This window comes from Gymnoscopelus braueri (assembly GCF_963280865.1).
Source record: "Gymnoscopelus braueri genome assembly, chromosome: 1".
NCBI lineage: Eukaryota > Metazoa > Chordata > Actinopteri > Myctophiformes > Myctophidae > Gymnoscopelus > Gymnoscopelus braueri.
This window is the reverse complement of record NC_137603.1, coordinates 25,391,953-25,413,107: the sequence shown is the minus strand read 5'-3', so window position 1 is coordinate 25,413,107 and position 21,155 is coordinate 25,391,953. Positions and strand designations below refer to the sequence as shown.

At 40.9% G+C, this 21,155-nt stretch overlaps 2 protein-coding genes across 5 annotated transcripts; one reads left to right on the top strand and one right to left on the bottom strand.

Annotated features, from left to right (window-relative positions):
- Positions 1-2,830: 2,830 nt before the first annotated feature.
- cilp (cartilage intermediate layer protein, nucleotide pyrophosphohydrolase) lies at positions 2,831-12,557 on the top strand. Of its 3 annotated transcripts, none has more exons than XM_080430413.1 (9): positions 2,831-2,956; positions 3,986-4,114; positions 5,378-5,428; positions 5,583-5,852; positions 6,132-6,314; positions 6,458-6,763; positions 7,497-7,605; positions 9,444-9,592; positions 9,811-12,557. In XM_080430413.1, exons 2-9 carry the CDS (start codon positions 4,051-4,053, stop codon positions 12,174-12,176), a joined length of 3,498 nt encoding a protein of 1,165 aa, XP_080286539.1. In that variant the 5' UTR covers positions 2,831-2,956; positions 3,986-4,050; the 3' UTR covers positions 12,177-12,557. The 3 variants fall into 3 exon arrangements, with proteins under 3 accessions (XP_080286539.1, XP_080286538.1, XP_080286540.1); XM_080430412.1 differs by having other exon boundaries at positions 2,838-2,956; positions 4,002-4,114; XM_080430414.1 differs by lacking the exon at positions 5,378-5,428 and having other exon boundaries at positions 2,838-2,956; positions 4,002-4,114.
- A 1,071-nt stretch (positions 12,558-13,628) lies between these two features.
- Positions 13,629-20,798, bottom strand: eif3jb (eukaryotic translation initiation factor 3, subunit Jb). 2 transcript variants are annotated; one of them, XM_080430655.1, is made up of 8 exons: positions 20,761-20,798; positions 20,510-20,613; positions 18,374-18,428; positions 18,181-18,275; positions 17,982-18,078; positions 15,095-15,271; positions 14,377-14,450; positions 13,629-13,940 (listed from the first exon to the last, which is right to left on the bottom strand). In XM_080430655.1, exons 1-8 carry the CDS (start codon positions 20,771-20,773, stop codon positions 13,812-13,814), a joined length of 744 nt encoding a protein of 247 aa, XP_080286781.1. In that variant the 5' UTR covers positions 20,774-20,798; the 3' UTR covers positions 13,629-13,811. The 2 variants fall into 2 exon arrangements, with proteins under 2 accessions (XP_080286781.1, XP_080286782.1); XM_080430656.1 differs by having other exon boundaries at positions 17,982-18,075.
- Positions 20,799-21,155: the final 357 nt, after the last annotated feature.

Here is a 21,155-nt window from a genome sequence, read left to right as displayed (position 1 = left end):
AGGTCCAAAGTTCATGTGTAAAACGTTTCGTGCAGATTACTAAAAAATCCCAGGAGGAGATAGGTTTTAACTGTTTTTCATATTATTCAAAATGGTGGGAGATCTAAAGGTCAGAGGTCAAAAGTCAGAGTGTGAAAGTTGTTGATCATGAGTAGACGCATATGTATATTGAAGTTTCATGGCTGTAGGTCAAACAGGGCATGAGTTGTACCTGTTCAAAGTTGGCATTTTGCTATAGCGCCACCTTTTGACGAAAGATTGTGAGAATTATTTCTTGATAGTTTTTCATGACCATCTACCATATGGCCAAGTTTCGTAAAAAGCGTATGCACGGTTCAGCCAGAACTGCCAAAAGTGGCGGAAGAAAAAAGAGGGGAACATTAAAACAGGTCCAGAGCTGAGAGCTCTGGCCCCGTAATAACAACGATTTAGCAGGCAACCCATTTCCTGAAGGCCTGTGCAGAAGAGAACATTCTCTATAGTAGCCTACTTCTTCCAGTTGAGAAATATTGCCAGAATTAAGTCCTTCTTATCTTTTGCAGACCGGGAAAAGGTTGGTCAACTCAAATGTGTTGTCACATCACAGCTTTACAGGGGTAAACAAGTGGGTGAAACTCTGTTGTACAAGCTCCATCACTGCAGTTTTAAGAAAGGTGAAAAGAGATAGAGAACGAAAGAAACAAAAACTGTGAGCAGTGGGAAATTGCATAAGGTGCATGATATATACTGCACATTAAGGTAAATCCTTATATCATGCTTTTATTTCATTGCTGTAACTCCGTGTACACTGGGCACAAATTGGTGGAAATACAGTTGATATGAACTAATTCTAAGAAATGCAACCATGCACCCATCCTGGCTTATCTCAGACTAGCTTCAGTTTCAGAATTGATTTTACTGATGACTTTTAAAGCTTTGCAGGTTCCTTATTACAGTTTAGATAATATGCTGGTCCAATATGAGCATGAGTGCAGCCAGATATGGCCCTCCTGGTTGTGCCTAAAATCACCTCATCACGTGGGGTGACCAGGCTTTTGTGGCCCAGCACTTACAGCTTTGCAGCAAGCTAGACGTCTATAAGAGGGTCGGCCTTTGTCCGGAGCTATTTTCACAAACCAAACCATTAGACTGATAAGCGGCCAAATTTCTTTTGCACATTGCCAGTAGGCTACTTTTGATTGACTGATTGAATAATTTATGAACAGTTTGCAGGTACAGGAAGTACAATTACGCAAGCAATGCAAAAAAGGATAACTAAAAAAAGCCTTGATGGCTTGTTTCCATCGTGGTCCTATACGATGTGTTTTCACATAATGTTTCATACGTTTTGAAGTATCCAACTTTTATTTTGTAATGAAACTTGGGGGCTTGGTTTGGGCTGAAACCTTGCCCAAATGTGGTGTTATACGTCCTAGATACTGTACGTCAAAAATGACATCATTGTTCTGGTTTGAGAATTAAATGTTGTCTGGATGGATGAAGTTCAAGGTCCAATTTTACAACCTCCTTGGCATGTGCCTTACCTTGTAATTCACTTGATGAGGTAAGATTAGGAAGCTAATGAACATGGTGTGGAAAAACAACGGTCTATGAGAGCTCTAAACGACATGACTGAAGTTCTAAAACATTCTCCACATCCCATCCCCTGTCTCTCTCCTTTCATGTCTGCTGCCTTTATCCGTTTTTTTTCTCTCTCTCACTCACACTCTCTCTAGCAGCACACACATGCATGCAATTGAGACATGGCTCACTGGAAATTGTGGGAACCAACAGTACTTTTGTATTAGGTGGCAGGGATGATACTTTGGCATTATCATAATATGGTAATGCGCATATTGAAGAAATAATATTGTCTGAATCATCTCTCTCCCCTTCATTTATTGAATCACTTTTTAAAGTGACTAAATAAAACACCTTTTTGGAGTTAACCATTTAAACCTGTATACATAATTGACCGGGGTCCCCCAGGGGTGTACTTTGTCCCCTCCTTTTTTCCCTTTACAACAAATATTTTCTTCAAAAATACAAGCTTGCAACGTGTCGCAACGTTATGAAGCTTGTAGATTGGCTATTTTGGCTGAACGTTCATCTATTTTACCTGAATGTTCATTGTTTAGCTAATTTGACAGAATAGATTTTTTCTTTATAAAAAATCTTTATAAAATCTCAGAGTGTGTATGGATGTTCTGTAGGTTTGTGTAAATCAACGTGTTTCATGTCCTTGTGTGATTAACAGACTGTTGAAGAATGCAAACTATACAAATGTCTGAAAAAAATCCAGTTATTTGAATGATCATTATTAATTAATATGACTTTTTTTTATCCTTTATTAGACAGGACAGTGTAGAAAGGCATGCAGGACATGATAGGAAAACAATCTTGGGTCCTTGCTAAAAATTACTTAATAAGTAATGCTTACGCCAGTAGCACAACCATTTTTTTGTACAGTCAATGAGCACAACACATATCAAGCTTCTCACATCTGGCTCACACTGAGTACTCTGGCATCATTAACTTTGTTTAGAACAGCATTAACCACTGACAAAACATGTTTAAGTTTGATAATGAATGATAACTAGTCTAGTTTAATCTGTAGAAAATAAAGATCTAAGCCCCAAGGTATCCCTTTGCAACCATCTGACTTCCTGTGACACATTTCCAAGAAAAAGAGGGAGGGTTCCTGAGGCAGACAGCTAAAAGGGCCTGGGAAAAGGGATGTTCTACTACAGTAAAGAAGACAAGGAGGAGGTTTATATAAGAGAAAGGGAAAAATCAACTGAGAGAGAGTGTGAGGGTGAGAGAAGGAGAGAGAGAGAGAGAGAGAGAGAGAGAGAGAGAGAGAGAGAGAGAGAGAGAGAGAGAGAGAGAGAGAGAGAGAGAGAGAGAGAGACTGAACAGGGGAGAAGGAGGATTTCTTACACAAAAGTTTGACCTGAAAACTCCACACAACAAAAAGGTAAGAAAATATATATCACGTATCTATCTAACCAGTGTTCACATGAACAATCAATGGTAGCAGGGCTAGAAATGCTACTTGATTAATCTAATTGGTTACTGATTACCTGCATAATTTGCTTGATTAATCATGACATTTTAAAAGTGCAATCAGTAATGTCAATGTCATTAAGTACAGCAACATTAAATGGGCAACGTGGAGAATGCAAAGATCTTCATCATCTACTTACGTTATGAAAATTAATAGTTCTTGTGATCAGACTACTCAAATCCCATAACATGTAATCTGTTACTCCATATAGGGCCTACTGTATCAACCCTGAAAACTAGTTATTTTCTCTCAGCTGCAGTACATTGTTCGACAAAATTTTAGTTATTGAATATTCAAAGTGAAGCAGTCTGTGGGTATGAACTGTGTGTGTGTGTGTGTGTGTGTGTGTGTGTGTGTGTGTGTGTGTGTGTGTGTGTGTGTGTGTGTGTGTGTGTGTGTGTGTGTGTGTGTGTGTGGTGGTGGTGGTGGTGGGCGGGGGGTGGGGGGACGGTGCGTAGTCCGGTGTTTGGTCAGTAGATGCAGAAATGTTTTAGAGGTCCCTTGACAAATGGTGATTGCAAACACAGATGTTGTAATCTGAGTGGGGTTCTGTGCACACACACACAGCCCATAATGTTCTTTCACTCTGCGTGGATCTCTGTTGTACTGCATTCAATTGCTCTCACAATGAGACAGCAAGGAAAGAATGCTTGGACACTGAAATGTTTGTGGTCTAGATTTGGACAATCAATCTGATCAGACTGACTATCAATACTTACAGTATATATAAAACTATGAGAACATCAGTAGGTCTAGAGTTTGTGTTAATTGTTTCAGTTAAAAAGTGCATTGATCCCTGAAACCTTGGAACAAAGCATCTACAGCATGTAAAATGTCTGAAAGGTTCAAAAAGCAGATGCTGGGCTTTGGAATAAATCATTGAATCTTGTGCTTGCTGTGGATATTCATTTCAGTATGACTTTTATTGATCTGTTTTAGCACCTTCATCTTTCAGAGGTCGCCAGAGGTTAAAGTGCAGAGGTCGTAAACAGCAGTGTGCCAGAATGTCAGCCTGGCCTCTCATTCTAGTCGTGGGAATCACCTCTGCTGCTGTTGTTACAGCTCAAGGTTGGTCATGACATTTTACACAAATAATTGCGATTAACAATGTAATTGTGTTTTTGTCATTGAACATTCGAACATAGAAAAACAAATTTCTGTTTGGCTTTTAGGCTTCATAAACGTTCATAGATGTTGCACAGAAAATATAACAAATAACAGAAATATACAATGAAATTACTAACATATTTAATGTTATTATACTTTCAATTCCTTTTTTAAATTGTGGAAATACTTGCTCGCAACCTGTTGCATTGAGACTTGTAGTCATATTTACGCAATTTTAGTTTTTGTTTTGAAAATGTAAGAACCTTTTTCAACATGAAAACGATTAGGGCGATTATGACAATTATGCAAAATGATTGCGATTATCTCAAATAATTGCGACCAGGTGATTATGTAATAATTGTAACAGGCCTACATACTGGGATTCGTGTTTTCCTGCTCACTGGCAATACAATAGCTTTCTCCCCACAGTCACACCGCTGTCTCGCATTTGTCTTGGATAGGCACAAACAGGGACATTTCACCTTGGGAATGTCAGTATTATTATATAAACACAATAGAAAACACGTATTATTGAATCGTAGAAGGTAGTTCATATAAGATAACCTGGAAACATTTAGAAACATCGCCAATGAGGCAGGACCCTGATTTTACATCTGAAGGCACTTCAAGGCAGCAAATTGCAACGACCAACAAACAGAGACTCAGTTGTCCTGACATGGAGTCCCAGCACAACCTTTGAATTGGGAGTGTGAAATGAGGACTCTGGGAAATATTCCAAAACTGTATTACTTACAAAACAGTCTGTCAGCATGAACACTATGCATTCATTGTGAAATTGTCAACAGCATACCTTAATGTGCTTACAGACGCTGTCTGACTGACGGTAGAAAGAAACCTTCCTAACTTTAAAAATAAGCAAATAATCATACTATGATTAACATACCTAAGACCATTGACGTTTTACGTTTCACTGTCAGAATTCACTAGAATGTCTCTGTTAGCATTGTGTATTTCCAAAGTATACAAGGCAGTGGACCAGCAAGTAATTGCTGGACGCCCATTCCCTGTGGCCAAAACTAGAGTTAAAACATTTAGAGCATACAGTATAATAACACTCATAGCTCATGATTTTCCAATGATATGCATTATTGTTATTATGATACTTTCAGGGAAATACAATTTACAATGTTCCGTGTTGTTAAATTATCCCTTGAATGAATAAACATTATATGGGTTAACCGATGAGGTTTGTGTGTCTTATAGGAACATGGAGAAAAGACAGTTTATCAGGCCCTGCTGTATACCATTCTGAGGGTAACTTTCACCTTCCACTCTTATAAAACCAGATGGATTGCCTTCCCTTGGTTTACTGTGACTTCTGTCACAATTAGAATATAACTAAGACAGAGGCAATGAAATGAACTCTTGAGGTTTTTAGTTTTTAACTATTTCTATGATCTGTTTCCAGACGACTATGAGTGGACAACGTGGTTCAATGTTGATCACCCTGGAGGCCGCGGAGACTATGAGCAACTGGAGGCCATACGCTTTTATTACCGTGCCCGCGTCTGTAGTGCTCCACGAGCTCTGGAAGCTAGAACCACTGACTGGATACCAGCCCGTAACACTGGGGAGAAGGTCCACGCTGACCCCCACGTGGGCTTCTGGTGCCTAAATGATGAGCAGGGTCCTGGACGCAACTGTTCCAATTATGCAGTCCGGTTCCTCTGTCCCAAAGGTTGGTCTCTTCATGGTCCTACTGTAGAGTTTGATTGTAAAGTTTTGATTGTTTAATAAAGCATAATTCAGGAAATCAATCTGTATGTAAAAAGCAGACCTATAAGTCTTTTTATAAGTCTGTCAGGGACAATATTTTTTTATGATTTCAGTGCAATTAGATTGAACAGAACTATGAAAATGCTGATCACATTATTAATGCCCGAAACTGAATTAAATTCAAACTGACATCACTGATTGACATTAGAGCCTCTGAGTGTGATGCTTTACTTTCCTTTAGATTTTCCTCGTGTGACTAGTCAGGGGACCTGGGGACCCTGGTCAGACTGGAGCTCATGCCCAGCCCTGTGTGGACAGGTGGGGGTCCAAGTACGCTCCAGAAGCTGCCATTCCCAGTCTCTGCCTTGCAGTGGCAATAAAGTGGAGGGGAAAGCATGCAATGGACCTGACTGCCCGGGGACAGGTAAGCTAACTTCAGATTTTCGTCTAATCTAGAATTTGCTAATGTTCATGGATTATTATTATTCCTTATGGGAATAGTCATCCCATACAAAAATACACGACATAAACTGCCGTGTTATGATGGTGTATTCTGTTGCCTTTTAGATTGCTCTTTGCAGTGTGTGAAAGGAAAGGTGAACGCCGAGTGCGATGCCTGTATGTGTCAAGAACACACGGTGTTGGGCTCGGTCCGTAGTTCTGGAGGGCTCACGGCTGCAGGGGCGGCCATCCTCCGCGCCGGGAAACTCCTTACCCTCACTGACCACAACGGACACTTCCGCATCCCGGGCATTTGCCCCGATGGTAACACCACCCTGATGGTCAGCCTCCAAGGCCATGCCCCACACACAGTCCTTGTGCCCGACAGCTCTGAACGCACCTCTGTGCTCAGTGTCCAGCTGGAAAGAGCAGGTACTGCAAAGTCTCCTATATACTGTATTCCTATTTTGTCTTTTTAACCCATTCAATCCGGGAACGCATCTGTGTCATTTTTCTATTTGAGCTATAACCATTACTTTATACTTTGGCTATTCAAAAATATCAGATCTACAAGCTCGTGGCGCGGCACCGAGTGCTGTGCTACAAGCTTGCAGATATGCTATTTTTGAGAAATCGTGAAAATGTGTGCAAATCTTTGAAAAAAGCGAACATTTGTAACTCAAATATTGCTTCAGGCTGGAACAAAATATTTGACAAATGTTCGCTTAAAAATGTATATTCAAAGATTTGCACCCATTTTCACATTTAAAACAAAATAGATCTACTAGCAAGTAGCAACACATAGCGCAACACTCCATGCTATGAGCTTGTATATCTGCTATTTTTGAATAGCCAAAGAAATCTAAAATGACAGAGTTCCCGGATTGAAGTAAGTAAGTACATTTTATTTGTAGAGCTTCTTTCACAGACATCAGTCACAAAGTGCTTCACAACAATAAAAGCAGAACATGTCAATAATGGGTTAAAGAAGCAAACGCATCATTTCATTTGTAATTAGGCCAAAGTATTTGAATGCAAGAAACAGCACTTTTGTAAATGTGCCACATAGGGTACAAATTTTAAATGTATTTAGCAATTCCCTGCCCAGTCTTTTTAAAATGTATGTATTTAGCTTATATTGTGAAATGATGCTGTGATCCCTCAGAGAAACCTCATGTGTTGAAGAACCCCGAGAGCAAAGTCAGAAGAGAGGGACAAACTGCTGCCTTCTGCTGCAAAGTGGCAGGAACACCCCAGCCAGATCAGTATCAATGGTAAGATAAATCACATCTGACATACTGTATCCCCCACACAAAACATCAATTATACAATTTGACAATACATTCTATACAAACCCCATCATTCCTTATTTTAACTCCAGCCAGACAGGAACGGCCGGGGACGGAGATTATGTTTTTGCCCCCGTCTGTGTGTGAATCCAGAGGTAATCTTGGCACCTACTCAACCAATCAGCACCAAATTTCTTGGGCAGGCTGCCAGTGGGCCAAGGAAGTCAGTCTATTTTCAAATTGGCCTCATGGTGGCCAGAAATGCCAATAAACCATGAACCAATCACAAAACAATCGACCACACATTTTAATGCAGAGCAGAACCAAAGACGCATAGAAATGCGAAAAATGTCAGTGGTTGTTTATTAACAATTTCTTTACCAAATTAGGTACAGAAGGATCTCGGTGACAATGAGCGTCAAACAATACGATTGATATTTCATAGGCTACTGTTAGCATGCAATTGGCTTCCAAAATGTATGCCCCCCCCCCCCTTACATTTTGGAAGCCAATTGCATTGGGGGGGGGAATCAGATTTTTTCTTCTTTTTTTTTACATATAAGACTAGGTTCAATAACTGTGGTTTGATTTGGAACTGTGACTTCATGTGGCCAGTCGTCATAACATGAGAAAAAGAGGGGAAGTCCGCACACCGTTTGAGCTCCCAGTGGAAGAGTTTTTTTATTTTGTTAGGCAACGTTTCGACCGTAGCCGGTCTTCATCAGGTCTTGAGGCCTGATGAAGACCGGCTACGGTCGAAACGTTCTCATGTACGTATTGTTGTCCAGCACCCGATTTACTGCTTTAGGATGTGCTCGTTCCCAGTCGTCATAACATACCTATGCTGTATGACTCCATATTTGAGCAAGGTTTCAGTCCGATTCAACTGCCATTCACTTGCTCATAGACGTTTGGCACTGAAAGATTGTAGCTGATGCAAATTTGGGCAATCAGATCCCCATTGACTTCCATATAAATATTGAAATAAATTATAGAACATTATGTGAACAAAAATGTGCTGAATTCTACGTTAGTCTAGTGACAATGTGGTGCACAAGAAAATTCGGTCCAGCCATTTGCGAGATTAGCTCCGGACAGACACACAGACACACGGACAGACGGACGGACAGACAGTCCCTCTTATAGACGGCTAAGCCTCTTGCAGAGCCATGGCGTAAAAACTACATAATAGGCCTATATAAAGAATGCAACATCCAATCAACCCCAAATTGGATTCACATGTTAAGGGCGCTCTATTGTGCACACCTCCTGAAGTACTTTCACCCAGGCGCCACAATTGCGCAAAGTTGAACCGTATGTCGTAGAAACGCTGTCCCCCCCCAGCTTCCTTGGGTCCTCCTGACTGCTGCGACGTGACCCACAACTTCCACAGCCCTAGCCTGGCGTAGACAGACTATATCACTGCGTGGATATGAGTCTGGTGCTTCTATGAGGAAGTTTTCTTTCCAAGGGGGCGGGATCAAAACAATGACTCGCGACGCAATTGGTTAGACATACAAACCAACTACCAATTACAGTCTCCCATAATCGAATACTGGGCCCTGATTGGTTACCCACGTCTTCTGGAGCAGGAAATGGATTCTCTATGGAGCGGTGCCAGACCCAAATCCCAGAGTGCAATTTTTTTTTGCACTCGCAGATTCGTCTGGTCCCAGGCTACCACAGCCCTGGGTAGGCCAGATGGCCTGATGGAAATATGCACTTCACTGAGCACATCTTTGTAGTTTTCTAAAAACTAAAAATATAAGTCAAAGTCAAGATATGATATAGTAAATACTGTACATGCTTTTGTTACCCAACAGGTTCCATAACAACAGTGTCCTGGAGTCACAGTCTGATAGCATGATGGTTCTTAGAGACCTGCGTGCTGATCAGGCTGGAGAGTACTACTGCAGAGCCAGTGGTCCAGCTGGAGCCATCAAGACCAAACCAGCCACTCTCACTGTCCTAGGTCTGCTCCTCCTACAGTCAAAGTGGCACATCACATAACAGAACACACGCATATAATAGGACTAAACGTGTGTATCTGGAAAAGAAACATTATATGACATGTGGTTAACAATAGTAACGAAAGTGCAATAAGGTGAAACATATTTAATGCCCTAAAATGTGAATGAGGTGAGAATAGGCATTTGTACCGGTTTTAATTTCTGCCTCTCTCTCATACAGGTAAAGACAAGCCTTCTTGTAATCCAAACCCTGAGTCCCACCTCATCCGTCTTCCTCACGACTGCTATCAAAACAGCACTGACTCGTTATACTATGACGTAGGCAAGTGCCCCACGATCACATGTGTGGGGCAGCTGGACAATGGGATCAGATGTAAGGACAGTGTAGATTATTGCTGTGGAGTGGCAAAGATGGAGAAGAGGGAGCTCACCTGTCAGGGATACCAACTGCTCACCATGGTGGTTACCGAGTGTGGCTGCCAGAAATGTGTGGACACCAAGGCCATTGTTCGTGGCAGAGCCATTGCTGCAGATACTGGGGAGCCCATGAGGTTTGGACATATCTACATGAATGGAGTCAGAGTCAGCCGCACCGGCTACAAAGGTACCTTCTCCATCCAGGTCCCCCCTGATACAGAGAGGCTAGTGTTGACCTTTGTGGACAACATGCAGAAATTTGTCAACACCACAAAGGTGCTCCCATTTAACACCAGAGGGGGCGCCGTCTACCACGAGATCAAGCTTCTGAGGAAGAAAGCACCAGTGACCCTCCTCTCCACAGAAACCAACTTCCTGGAGCTAGGGGAGGTGGAGGGCCAAGAATCTATGGTCCAAATCCAGATTCCTCCAAACTCATTCTACAAACAGAACGGAGAGGTTTTTATGGGTAAGGTTAATTCCAGTGTCACTTTTCTAGACCCCAGAGATGTGTCCACAGCCGCAGTGGCCCAAAGTGATCTAAACTTTGTGGGAGAAGAAGGTGACACCCTTCCACTGAGAACCTATGGGATGTTCTCTGTGGACTTCAGTGACGCTGACGCTGGTGAGCCGCTGAATGCAGGTTCAGTGAAGGTATTCCTGGATTCTGACCAGGTGAAGATGCCAGAGCACCTCAACAACATGAAACTGTGGTCCCTTAACCCCGACACTGGCCTGTGGGAGGAGGAGGGCAGTCTACAGATGGAGAAGAAAAGAAGAGGGAAACGGGAGGAGAGAACCTTTCTTATAGGTAACATGGAGATCAGAGAGAGACGTCTATTTAACCTGGATGTCCCCGAGAACCGAAGGTGTTACGTCAAGGTGAGGGCCTTCCGCAGTGAGCGCTTCATGCCCAGTGAGCAGGTGGAGGGAGTTGTTGTCAGCCTTATTAACATGGAACCCACTGCTGGTTACTCATCTAACCCACGTGCCTGGGGACGTTTTGATAGTGTCATCACTGGCCCCAATGGAGCATGTCTTCCTTCTTTCTGTGATGAACAGAAAGCCGACGCTTACTCTGCTTACGTCATGGCGAACCTCGGTGGAGAAGAACTAGAGGCAGTTACATCTACTCCCAAACTCAATCCTAACCTCATTGGAGTACCTCAGCCATACTTGGGAAAGCTGAACTACAGGCGTACTGACCATGACGACGCCAGGGTGAAGAAGACAGCATTCAACATCAACTTGGCAAAGCCGACCCCCAACACAGCAGAGGAAAGCAATGGACCTGTGTACTCTTTTGAGAATTTGAAAGAATGTGAGGAAGCTCCGTTCAGCGCAGCACACTTTCGCTTCTCCAGGGTGGAGGGAGACCGCTATGACTACAACACCGTACCATTCAATGAAGATGACCCTTTGAGCTGGACAGAGGACTATCTGAGCTGGTGGCCCAAGCCTATGGAATACCGTGCCTGCTACATCAAAGTGAAACTCACCAGCCCCCACGAGCTCAACGTACGGTCCCGCAATATGGGCGGCACCCACCCCAGGACAGTGGGCCAGCTGTATGGCCTCCGTGACATTCGCAGCATCCGTGACTTGGACCAGAACACTGTGTCAGCAGTGTGCCTGGAGTTCAAGTGCAGCGGAATGCTGTACGATCAGGAGCGTGTAGATCGCACCCTGGTGAAAGTGATGCCACAGGGAAGCTGTAAGAGAGACAGCGTCAATTCCATGCTTCAGGAGTACCTGGTCAACCACCTGCCCTTAGCGGTCAATAATGATACCAACGAGTTCACAATGCTGGCCCCCCTTGACCCTCTGGGTCACAACTATGGTATCTACACTGTGACCGACCAGGATCCCCGCACAGCCAAAGAGATTGCCCTCGGACGATGCTTTGATGGCACCTCCGATGGCACGTCCCGTGTCATGAAGAGTAATGAAGGTGTAGCCCTGAGCTTCACATGCGGTGACAAGGAGGTGACACGCCAAAGTGTGTTTCAGGCCTTGCAGAATTCCCCTGGACAATCGGTGACAAGTGTGGTCAGAGGAGACAGCAGGCAGAATCGCCGCCGACAGAGAGGGGGGTCCAATGCACTCCGCAACAGTCGTAGACGCAGCACTAGGAATTCTATGGCCAAACGTACACAGACAGCAAGATAGGAAGGAAAATACCGTAGGTTAGGCCTCTATATTAGAAACAGTCTCAACAGTCAGTATGGTCATGTGGATTTGTTAGCCTTCGTGATATCAGAACATAGTCTTATATTAACGTAGTACTAAAAGTTACCAATTTAGGTGGATGTCATTCTGAAATATTTTATAACTGAAGAGACCCAACTGCTTTCCCAGGGATCATGAGGGGATTTTTCTTCCTGTTACAGTATACATCTTCATCTGTACTGTGATATATTTACTTGAAATTGTAAATAGAGTATTTATTACACATCATTAAAGTTTGTAACCACTGAGTTGGGTCTAATCCCTATTAAATGAAAAACTAAACAAAACACAAGTCATGTTTAATTAGCAGCTCATTCTGGGCAAATGAAATATGACTGTTATTTCAGAGCTAGCTGCTGTCTGCCTGGAAACTTCCACAATGGAATATCATGCACTGACAAAATATACCACAAGACACATGGCATTTTCTCATCACCGTGTTACCATTAATAAGAAAATCACATTTGACCCTTTCAACCAGAGATTTATTAAATTACTGGAGATGCATATAAAACATTGCAGATGCTGGTATCTTCCAATGTAAATAATCCAATTGTCCTTTTAACATATAAACTGATCAATTACTAGAAAAGAGGAGAAATATGCCCCTTCCTACTAACTGTAGTTCATATGAAGACATTGTGGGGTGAAGCCCCTGAGCCCCCGCTCCTCATCACACTTGATACAAGCCTGCAGAAGCAATGATTAGGAGACCAGTTGAAGCAAGTTAACCAACTTGCCTGATCCATACTTTGTCTGCATTAGTAGAAATCAAATTAGTAAATTACATGTTTCATGCACAAAAAATACCTATAAGCACTCTTTGCTTCAAATTGTCAAGGATATTCCAGAGATGTATCCAGACAAATGGCTGTGAATAATACAAGTTAAATATGTATTACATGTCTATCCCTTTCATCTTAACAGTGAATGTGTGTGCTCTGTCAAATTTAAACTACCACTCAAAATGTACTTTTATTTTTAATGCTTCAACAATGCAACCTTCCAAGTGTAACGGAATATGTATGCAAAACCTTCTGTATTTGGCAACTATAGTTATAGATACTATATACTTTCCTGTAAGAATCCACAGGTAAAGTTAGATACCTATAATATTTACAGACATTCCGGGTAAAGAAATTTGCATAGAACCTCATTTGTTTCTATGTCACTACACTTGTAACTGCAATACTTAAGTCTGTCATTTTGACAGGAGCAACATTTCATTTAATCAAAAATGAGCCCTACAAAACACAGACAACAGCAGTTAAAACATATTCTTCATTGAAGCTGCATTACCCAACAAATAGTAACTGGTGTGAGAGTGTAATGTCGTCTAACTTTTCAGAGTTAGTTGGAGGCTGAATAAAACAGAGAAAAGGCCATTCCATATGTATGAACATAAAGAGTTGGTGAGACTGGATGCTCCCTGGTATAGTTCCTCTGGTCATTGAAGCAAAATGTAGGGGGCAACACATAGTTCAGGTTTTCCAGGATGGCACTGGACAGCATGAGAAGGTACAGCTGCATTTCTAGGATTGGGAGGGGAAAGGGGCAGTGGAGAAGGGGCCGATGTCACATGAAGTCCTCGTAGTCTTGAGCATAGCCACCAAGGTCAAACTCAAGGTCATCCCTCATCTTTGCTTTCTGACCACCACCTCCAATGACTCCTTTCTTTCCTTTCTTTTTTCCTGCTTTGCTTTGCTGTGAAAAAAAAGGGGTAAAAAAAGCACTTAGGGATGCTTTACAATCATCTGCTTCTAGCTTGGATACATGTTATCAATATGGCTCCAGTCACTATGAAAAGATCATTTAGATGCAATATCTGGTTAACCACACAAGAGAAGCCACAGGGTGGGGTTAATAATGAAATTCATCAATAGAGCAACTGCAGCTATAATGTGCTGCTTGTCACTTAACATATTATGTTGAGAAACTCACATACAATAGGTTACAGTATCTTTGATTAATGATTTCATAAATAGCGTTAACACTTAAACCAGTCCATTTCACAATATTACCAAAATGTTGTAAGCTGGTTGGCTTCTGGCACATGCACAGCTAAGGGAGCTAGGTAGACAGCACCCTCTACTGAATATACCTACAAACTACAGGGGCTAGGGAAAAGGAAGTCACTTACTTTATCTATTTTCTGTTTTTCACTAAGTAGCGCTGCCAGAGAATTACTGATTTTCTTCAAATCCTCTATTTCCACTGAGAAAAAAGAAGAGACAATTGTACGTATATGAAATCTGCCAAGAACACAGTTGAAGGTCATAATATAAATATACGGAACATTAAAGGTAGTGTAAGTGATTTGCAAAGTTTCAAATAATTGCAAAATGGGTCTATGTTCTGATAGTGCTCGTTACTATAGAGTGTCCTGTCCATATAAAGAGTCTCCATGTCTCTCCAGCTCTTTATAAAACAGAAAATGTATTTTGTAGTTTTTTTTTGTTTTTTTTTAGTTTCATTTCCAATTTTATCCAACCAGGACAGAGAACTCAATCAGGATACAGATTAAACAAGTGAAATTGGAAGTGATGACACTAAGAAATGAGCATGCAAAATTGGAACTGAAAACTATACAAATTAAGCTTAAAAATGGGTACTTTCTCCTGATTGGCTGAGATTTTGACACCTACCGAAAAATGTATTTTCTGTTTATTAAAGAGCTGGAGAGACGGGGAGACTCCTGTTACTGAACAAACACTCTATAGCAATGATTACGATCAGAATATAGTATTTTAACCTTTTAAAAAAATACTTTTTGTTTTAACCAAAAAATATCACTTACCCTACCTTTAATAGACATCACTGTGTTTGTATCAAGTGATCACATAGGATGTTGAACTTACATGAAATACAGAGCTCCCGAAACAATGAGTCCAAGAAATCTGAATAATGCGCAGACTTTTCAAATTGGGTTATCTTCTCTCTCAGCATTTTTTCAAATTCTGTGAAATCATCTTTGGAAGATGGACACATGGCATCAATTCCTGTGACAGCGACACTGTTGGTAGTGCTGGCGATACCTGACAACAGGAAAAGAAAATAATCAATTTTAGCCCACAAATGTAAGAAAGGCAGAAAATGTCAACTGGTTCACAATTGTTCTCCTAAAACATCATGTTGAGTATATAGAGAGCCAACCAGGACCAAAACCTTAAAGGATTTGTCTGTACCAAAGTCCACACAAACGTAAACCAATCATATCTCACGCTGCTACTTGCATGATGTGATGAAACGGAATAACCTCCAGTCATAAATGACTGCAGCATGCACAGTTTGCACAACCAGTAATGCTTCAAGGGAAACTGTATCTTCAGTTTTAAATGTAATCATAGTTGATAATCTACGCACTTAAAAAAATTATAATCTATGCATGTAAAAAATGTCCAATGAATCTCTTAGTTACACCAACATTGTTCACGTTAAGGATTTAAGAACTTATAGGTTAAGTATTTATGAAAATTGCCATTTCCATTTGCCCAAAGGAGACGTAGACCATCACCACATTAGTCGACATAACCACAAGCAGCCAGTTAGTCAATGCGGGGATGCTGCCATCCGGATTTTTCCTGTATAGTTCGGTTTCACTGAACATTGTGATTTGTGCAGCTTCTAGGTCTGCCCCGAATACCTTTTTTCAAGCTTAAGTTTGTATATTCCTAACTAATATTAGAGTATTCGTTATAAAGTCATAAGCCAATAATTCAAATCAAGGCTCTTTGGTTAGGATTGCCATTTTAGCAGAAGCCAGCATGTTATAGTAAAAGCGGTGATTCACATCCCAAGACCAAATCACAACATCCAAACATGCAGCTGCACTGGCATCGTACCTGGCGTTGGTGATTTTGTACCACCTGAAGTTGGTACAAAATCAGGAACTCCTGAAAAGTTGCATTTCAGTTTATAATCTTTGCATATAAATAATATTTTCTCCAGTGCATCTCTGTTACACCAATATTGCTCTTGTTTAGTAGTTTTGTATTTATAAAGATTGCAAATTGTCAATTTAGGCATTTAGCAGAACCTTAGAGCGAGTTACAAGTGTGAAATTAGTAAATGGCATGAACCCTAGTCAATAAATGACAATGTAAATATTAAATAGTCACATAAGTAGAGTGCAAAGCAAACAATTTAGTGCCTCAAAGAAACTAGGATACCAAGAATCCTTAATTAATTAATATTGTCAACCAGGTGGTGTCCTACTCGAAATGCCTGGCAATGACCCAGAAACAGGAGCCAAACCACGAAGCGCACACCAGTAGTGAGGTGCTGACGATGTAAGATATACAACTGTTTAAAAGAGAGGAGGTCGCACAACTCGTAGCCACGATGCAATAACTTTTTTTATTGAAGACACACCCTGAAGACCTATTGTGTAAAAAAGTTTAAAAGACGCAAAAAGGAAATAATTATTAAGACGAATTGAGAGCACATAGTCTACAGGTTGTTGTGAAGTAAATAAAGCACTCATAGTCATGGAAGTATAAGTTCGTACTGAGTTCAATGCAGCTTTCAACTAAACTTTGGAAGCTTCAACCCCCTCCTGTAAGTGACGTCTGACACCGCTGTGTGTGCGCTGTGCACAGCAGCTCAGGTACAACAGTCAGTCATGTCTCTTCATAATAATAATTGTACCACCTGTTATCTGACTTATATGAAAATGAACTTTAGTTTTATAGGGTACACAAAAAAATATCATTGCATAGCATATTAAAAATAGGCTAAAACTGTGTTTTCGGTGTGCAAGTAACGTACTCTGTGTGCACCCGTACACCATGTAACACTGAGAACACTGCATACACGACATGCCTAGTTGCCTACCAGGTGAAAAGATTTTTTTAACCATTCTAGTTTGATATTAATGTTCTCCACAGATGGCCAGAATGTACCTTACCTTTATTATTCAGATTAAATTAAATCATTCAGAAAGATATTTTGAAAGTATTCTATGAACGGAAATGACGAACGTTGACAGCTTCCTGTGCGCTGCTTTCAGGGGAGTAGTTATAGACTATGTAGCCATCGAAGATTGTGTTGAGTTGTCTGGATCTAGAGACTAGGCACTGGGTGATCAAACCAGCCTTGGCAAACAGCCAAGTGATCATGTGCCCGCCAAGTTGTGCACCCTTGCTGTAGGCTATCGTTGAAAATATATTCATAAAACTCTTAGTTACACCGGCAATGTGTTTGAGAAGCAGTTTTCACTTAAGATGGTACTTATAAAGCTTGCCATGTCCATTATGGCCAAATGAGACGTACAGTCACTCCTACACATTAGCCGTAATATCCACAAGCCGGAGGCAGATTTATGGGGACAGATTGAAAGCTGATACACTCCTCTTCAGCTGTATGTGCATAGTGAGTTTGAGTTACCTGTTCATTCAATAATTAAAATACTGTGTACATGCCCACACCCTTACTAGACTGTCTTGTTTATCATTGACTATACTTAATGTTTTTGGGAGCTTGTCTCTAAAGTGTGCAGGAACTAATTAAGAAGACCGGCCAGGCCGAAACATGTTGGCATTTTTAATCTTTGTATAGTCATGTCATATTAAAGGCTTTGTACTCCTCCTCCTCCTGATACTTTGAGTGCTTGGGATTTTCTATTTGCTGTGCAGGAACTGCTTTTAGTCATTTCCAACAACTTTTAGTGATTTAGTTTGTACAAACTCTTTATAATAACAGAAAGTATTCTAGTGAAGTCATGCTAGAAAAATATATTCATCTTACCAAAAGCTTCTTTTGTTAGTTCCAGTTCGGCATCCTCCTGTAACTTCTTCACCCTCAACTTTTCTGCTAGTTGATCTTCAACCGAAAGCTCTTCCTGCTTTAGTAGCAGATTCACAAAGTGAGAATATTAAATTAATTAATAATCTGCGCTCTCATCTTTAAATTCTGAAACAGACAGACGAGCAGGAAAAACACTTACTTTCATCTGCCTCTCTTCTTCTTGTTGTTTCTTTAACTTGTTTTCTCTCTCTTTAATTTTTTCCATCAGCTTTTTCTTTTCAGACACCTTTGTCGCTGAAAGCAATAATAATGAGAATTTTGAGTTGACTTGCGAACTTGAATTGTAATTATACAGTAAATATGTCTTGAAAGAAATACAAAAACCTACACACCTGCTTTTTTCGCCTCCACTTTTTTCGCCTCCTCTTCCTCATCATCCCAGTTATCCTATAGGGAGGGAGGCAATTGGTAACAGTATTATCAGCTATTTATTAACTATACAAATCACAATTTAACACAACCAATAATGTCCATCTATAACAATAAATATGGAATAAAAATAATAGACAAGAAAAAAAACTCACAATCTAGGGTGGAATATTTTCAATAAAAAACATGGGTCAACAACCACTGTTTCGCACTGGTGACATTTATTGTCCACAACCGTTTTGTGTACACCTTATTCAACGAACAGACACTGTGGACAATTGAAGTGGTCTGGCCAGTCGTTTCCACAGTAGAATTACCTGAAGATTCTAGACAGTCAGTAGCTGGGAGAATAATCAAGTAATAACAAAAATAATTTCGTCATACAGGGCGAGCAGAGTGCTCGAGAGACCCAGCTGAGTTGAGTCATCGCCAGATCATGATTTCATCTTAATGTGGCTAATGCCTGTTAGCAAGCCAACGCCTGTCAAGCTAGTTCAGAGAGTTCATGTAGACATTGTTGTTGTATTGGCGTGATGTTGGGTTAGGCTGTTACTGACAACTTTACATAACGCCAGCTAACGGCAAACGCTATCGTTCAAGTTAACTGAACAGTTATAGCTGTTGGCTAACTGGCTACTTAGTGGCCCGGTAAGTAACCAGTAAGTCAACAGCCAGTGTCATTGGATTGCCGCTTACAAATAAATAGTAAAGAAGCGGAGCAAATGGGAGTCAAGGTTTAGCCCACTTTCGTCAAGTGACACAAACATGGATTAAATGTCTTATACAGCGGCCATGAGACAAGACAGCTGCTACGCTAGTTAGCATCATGTTAGCATGGCTATCGTATCGTAGCAGCTGTCCGCTTCATGGACGAGGCACATGGAATACAAAGAACGCTCGCCCCAAAACACGGTCGCTACCAGTTATTCCTTTGACGTAAACCTCAGTGAAACCATGCCTGAACATATAGCCTCATTATTTCCCAAACATAACCTCAGTAAACTATGCCTAATTACATGGCATTATTCCTAAACGTAACCTCAGTGAAACTATGCCTAACCCTTAACTTATTCCTTAACTTAACCTCAGTAAAACGCAGTGGTGGAAAGTAACTAAGTACATTTACTTAAGTACAATTTTGAGGTATTTGTACTTTACTTGAGTATTTCCAATACTTTTACTTCTACTCCACTACATCTCAGAGGCAAATATTGTACTTTTACTCCACTACAATTATTTGAACACTTTAGTTACTAGTTACTTTTCAGATATAAATTATGATATAATGAAACACACATTAACCACTTTAACCCTATTTTATACCTAGGCTATTTGAAAATAGCCGATCTACAAGCTCACAACGCGTCGCAATGCGACGCGTTGTGAGCTTGTAGATCGGCAAATATTTAGTACTTTTACTTTTGGTACTTTAAGTACATTTTGATGCCAATACTTTTGTACTTTTACTCAAGTAATTTTTTAATTCTGGACTTTTACTTGTAACAGAGTACTTCTATATTGCAGTATTGATACTTTTACTTAAGTAGAAAATGTGAGTACTTTTTCCACCACTGCTTAACCTCAGTAAAACATATGTACACAGGAAACGCTGGGGGCGAGCGGTCCACGAGAAATAAAATGGGACGGGTAGCGACTGTGTTTTGGGACGAGACTTCCAGTTACCGGCACATGAGTTGACGTGACGATATGATAGCAAGCACGTTGATTTAGCTTCATAGTACTGCTTTATTATTGTTTTATACTTGGTCGCGACCCGTTTCACTCAACAAAAACACGTCTTTTTGAAAACACCTAATTTCCGTCGAGCAAAAGAGTCGCGCGGCGAGGTAAAAAAAAAACAATAATTTAAGATAACTAAATGTAGCCTCGACGCTAGCACGAGCTGTCAGGCATGGTGGACATGGACACCGACCCACCGGGAGCTAGCCTAGCATGAAGCTAGCTGAAACAGCCCCAATATAGCTAAATTAATCGTGACCGACATGAACAGTCTCCCCTTCCCCCCCTCGCGGTCTCACAACCGGGACACGTCGGTGACAGTCGAGCCGCTGCCGAAACCGGCCAACTTTTATTATTACCTTGACATCTTCCTCCTCGTCCTCTCCTTCCCATTTATCCGCCACTACCGCCTTTTTGATCGACGGTATCGGCAGGTCTGGCTCCTCGAAGCTCTCGTCAGCGTCTAAAACAACCACAAACAAAAAGCATAAGAATTGGGGGACAATTAATTTTTTTTTTTATCCCGTAATGTTTACGGGACGTATTTAATCATGTTCTAGGTCTTGAAATAAAACCGTCGACTGTCTTGTTTAACTTTAGTTTTTCTTACCCCAGTCCGCCATGTTGGCTGTGTGTGTGTTGGTTGTGTTTGACAGACACTCAGCAGTTCAGCCACACAGCTTGAGCAGTGTTGCCAGATTTTGCGAGAGAAATAAGCAACCAGGTTTAGGAAAACAAGCCCAAAAAGAAGCAACTTTAGGTCACATGAGCACTTTTAAACCTACTAGATTTATTTGAAAACTTGAGTTACTAGTTACTTTGCAGATTTCGATTGTTAATATAAAACATACATTGACCACTTCAGCCCTATACCGTATATATACTTTGGCTATTTCAAAATAGCCTATCTACAAGCTCACAACGCATAATACAAATGAGGATGAATATTTGAAATGTTTTTGAAACATTCTTTAACAACACAAATGCTCCCTGGCACAAAACATG

What these genes read in the sequence shown, in the direction of transcription:
- eif3jb (XM_080430655.1), bottom strand. An exon ending in ACGAGGAGGAAGATGTCAAG is followed by an intron (nt 18,429 to 20,509) that starts GTAATAATAAAA and finishes CCCTCCCTATAG; the next exon opens with GATAACTGGGATGATGAGGA. An exon ending in TCGGGAGCTCTGTATTTCAT is followed by an intron (nt 14,451 to 15,094) that starts GTAAGTTCAACA and finishes CTTTTTTCTCAG; the next exon opens with TGGAAATAGAGGATTTGAAG.
- cilp (XM_080430413.1), top strand. Translation starts at nt 4,051, where the DNA reads ATGTCAGCCTGGCCTCTCATTCTAGTCGTGGGAATCACCTCTGCTGCT. An exon ending in TGCTGTATACCATTCTGAGG is followed by an intron (nt 5,429 to 5,582) that starts GTAACTTTCACC and finishes ATCTGTTTCCAG; the next exon opens with ACGACTATGAGTGGACAACG. An exon ending in ACCTGACTGCCCGGGGACAG is followed by an intron (nt 6,315 to 6,457) that starts GTAAGCTAACTT and finishes GTTGCCTTTTAG; the next exon opens with ATTGCTCTTTGCAGTGTGTG.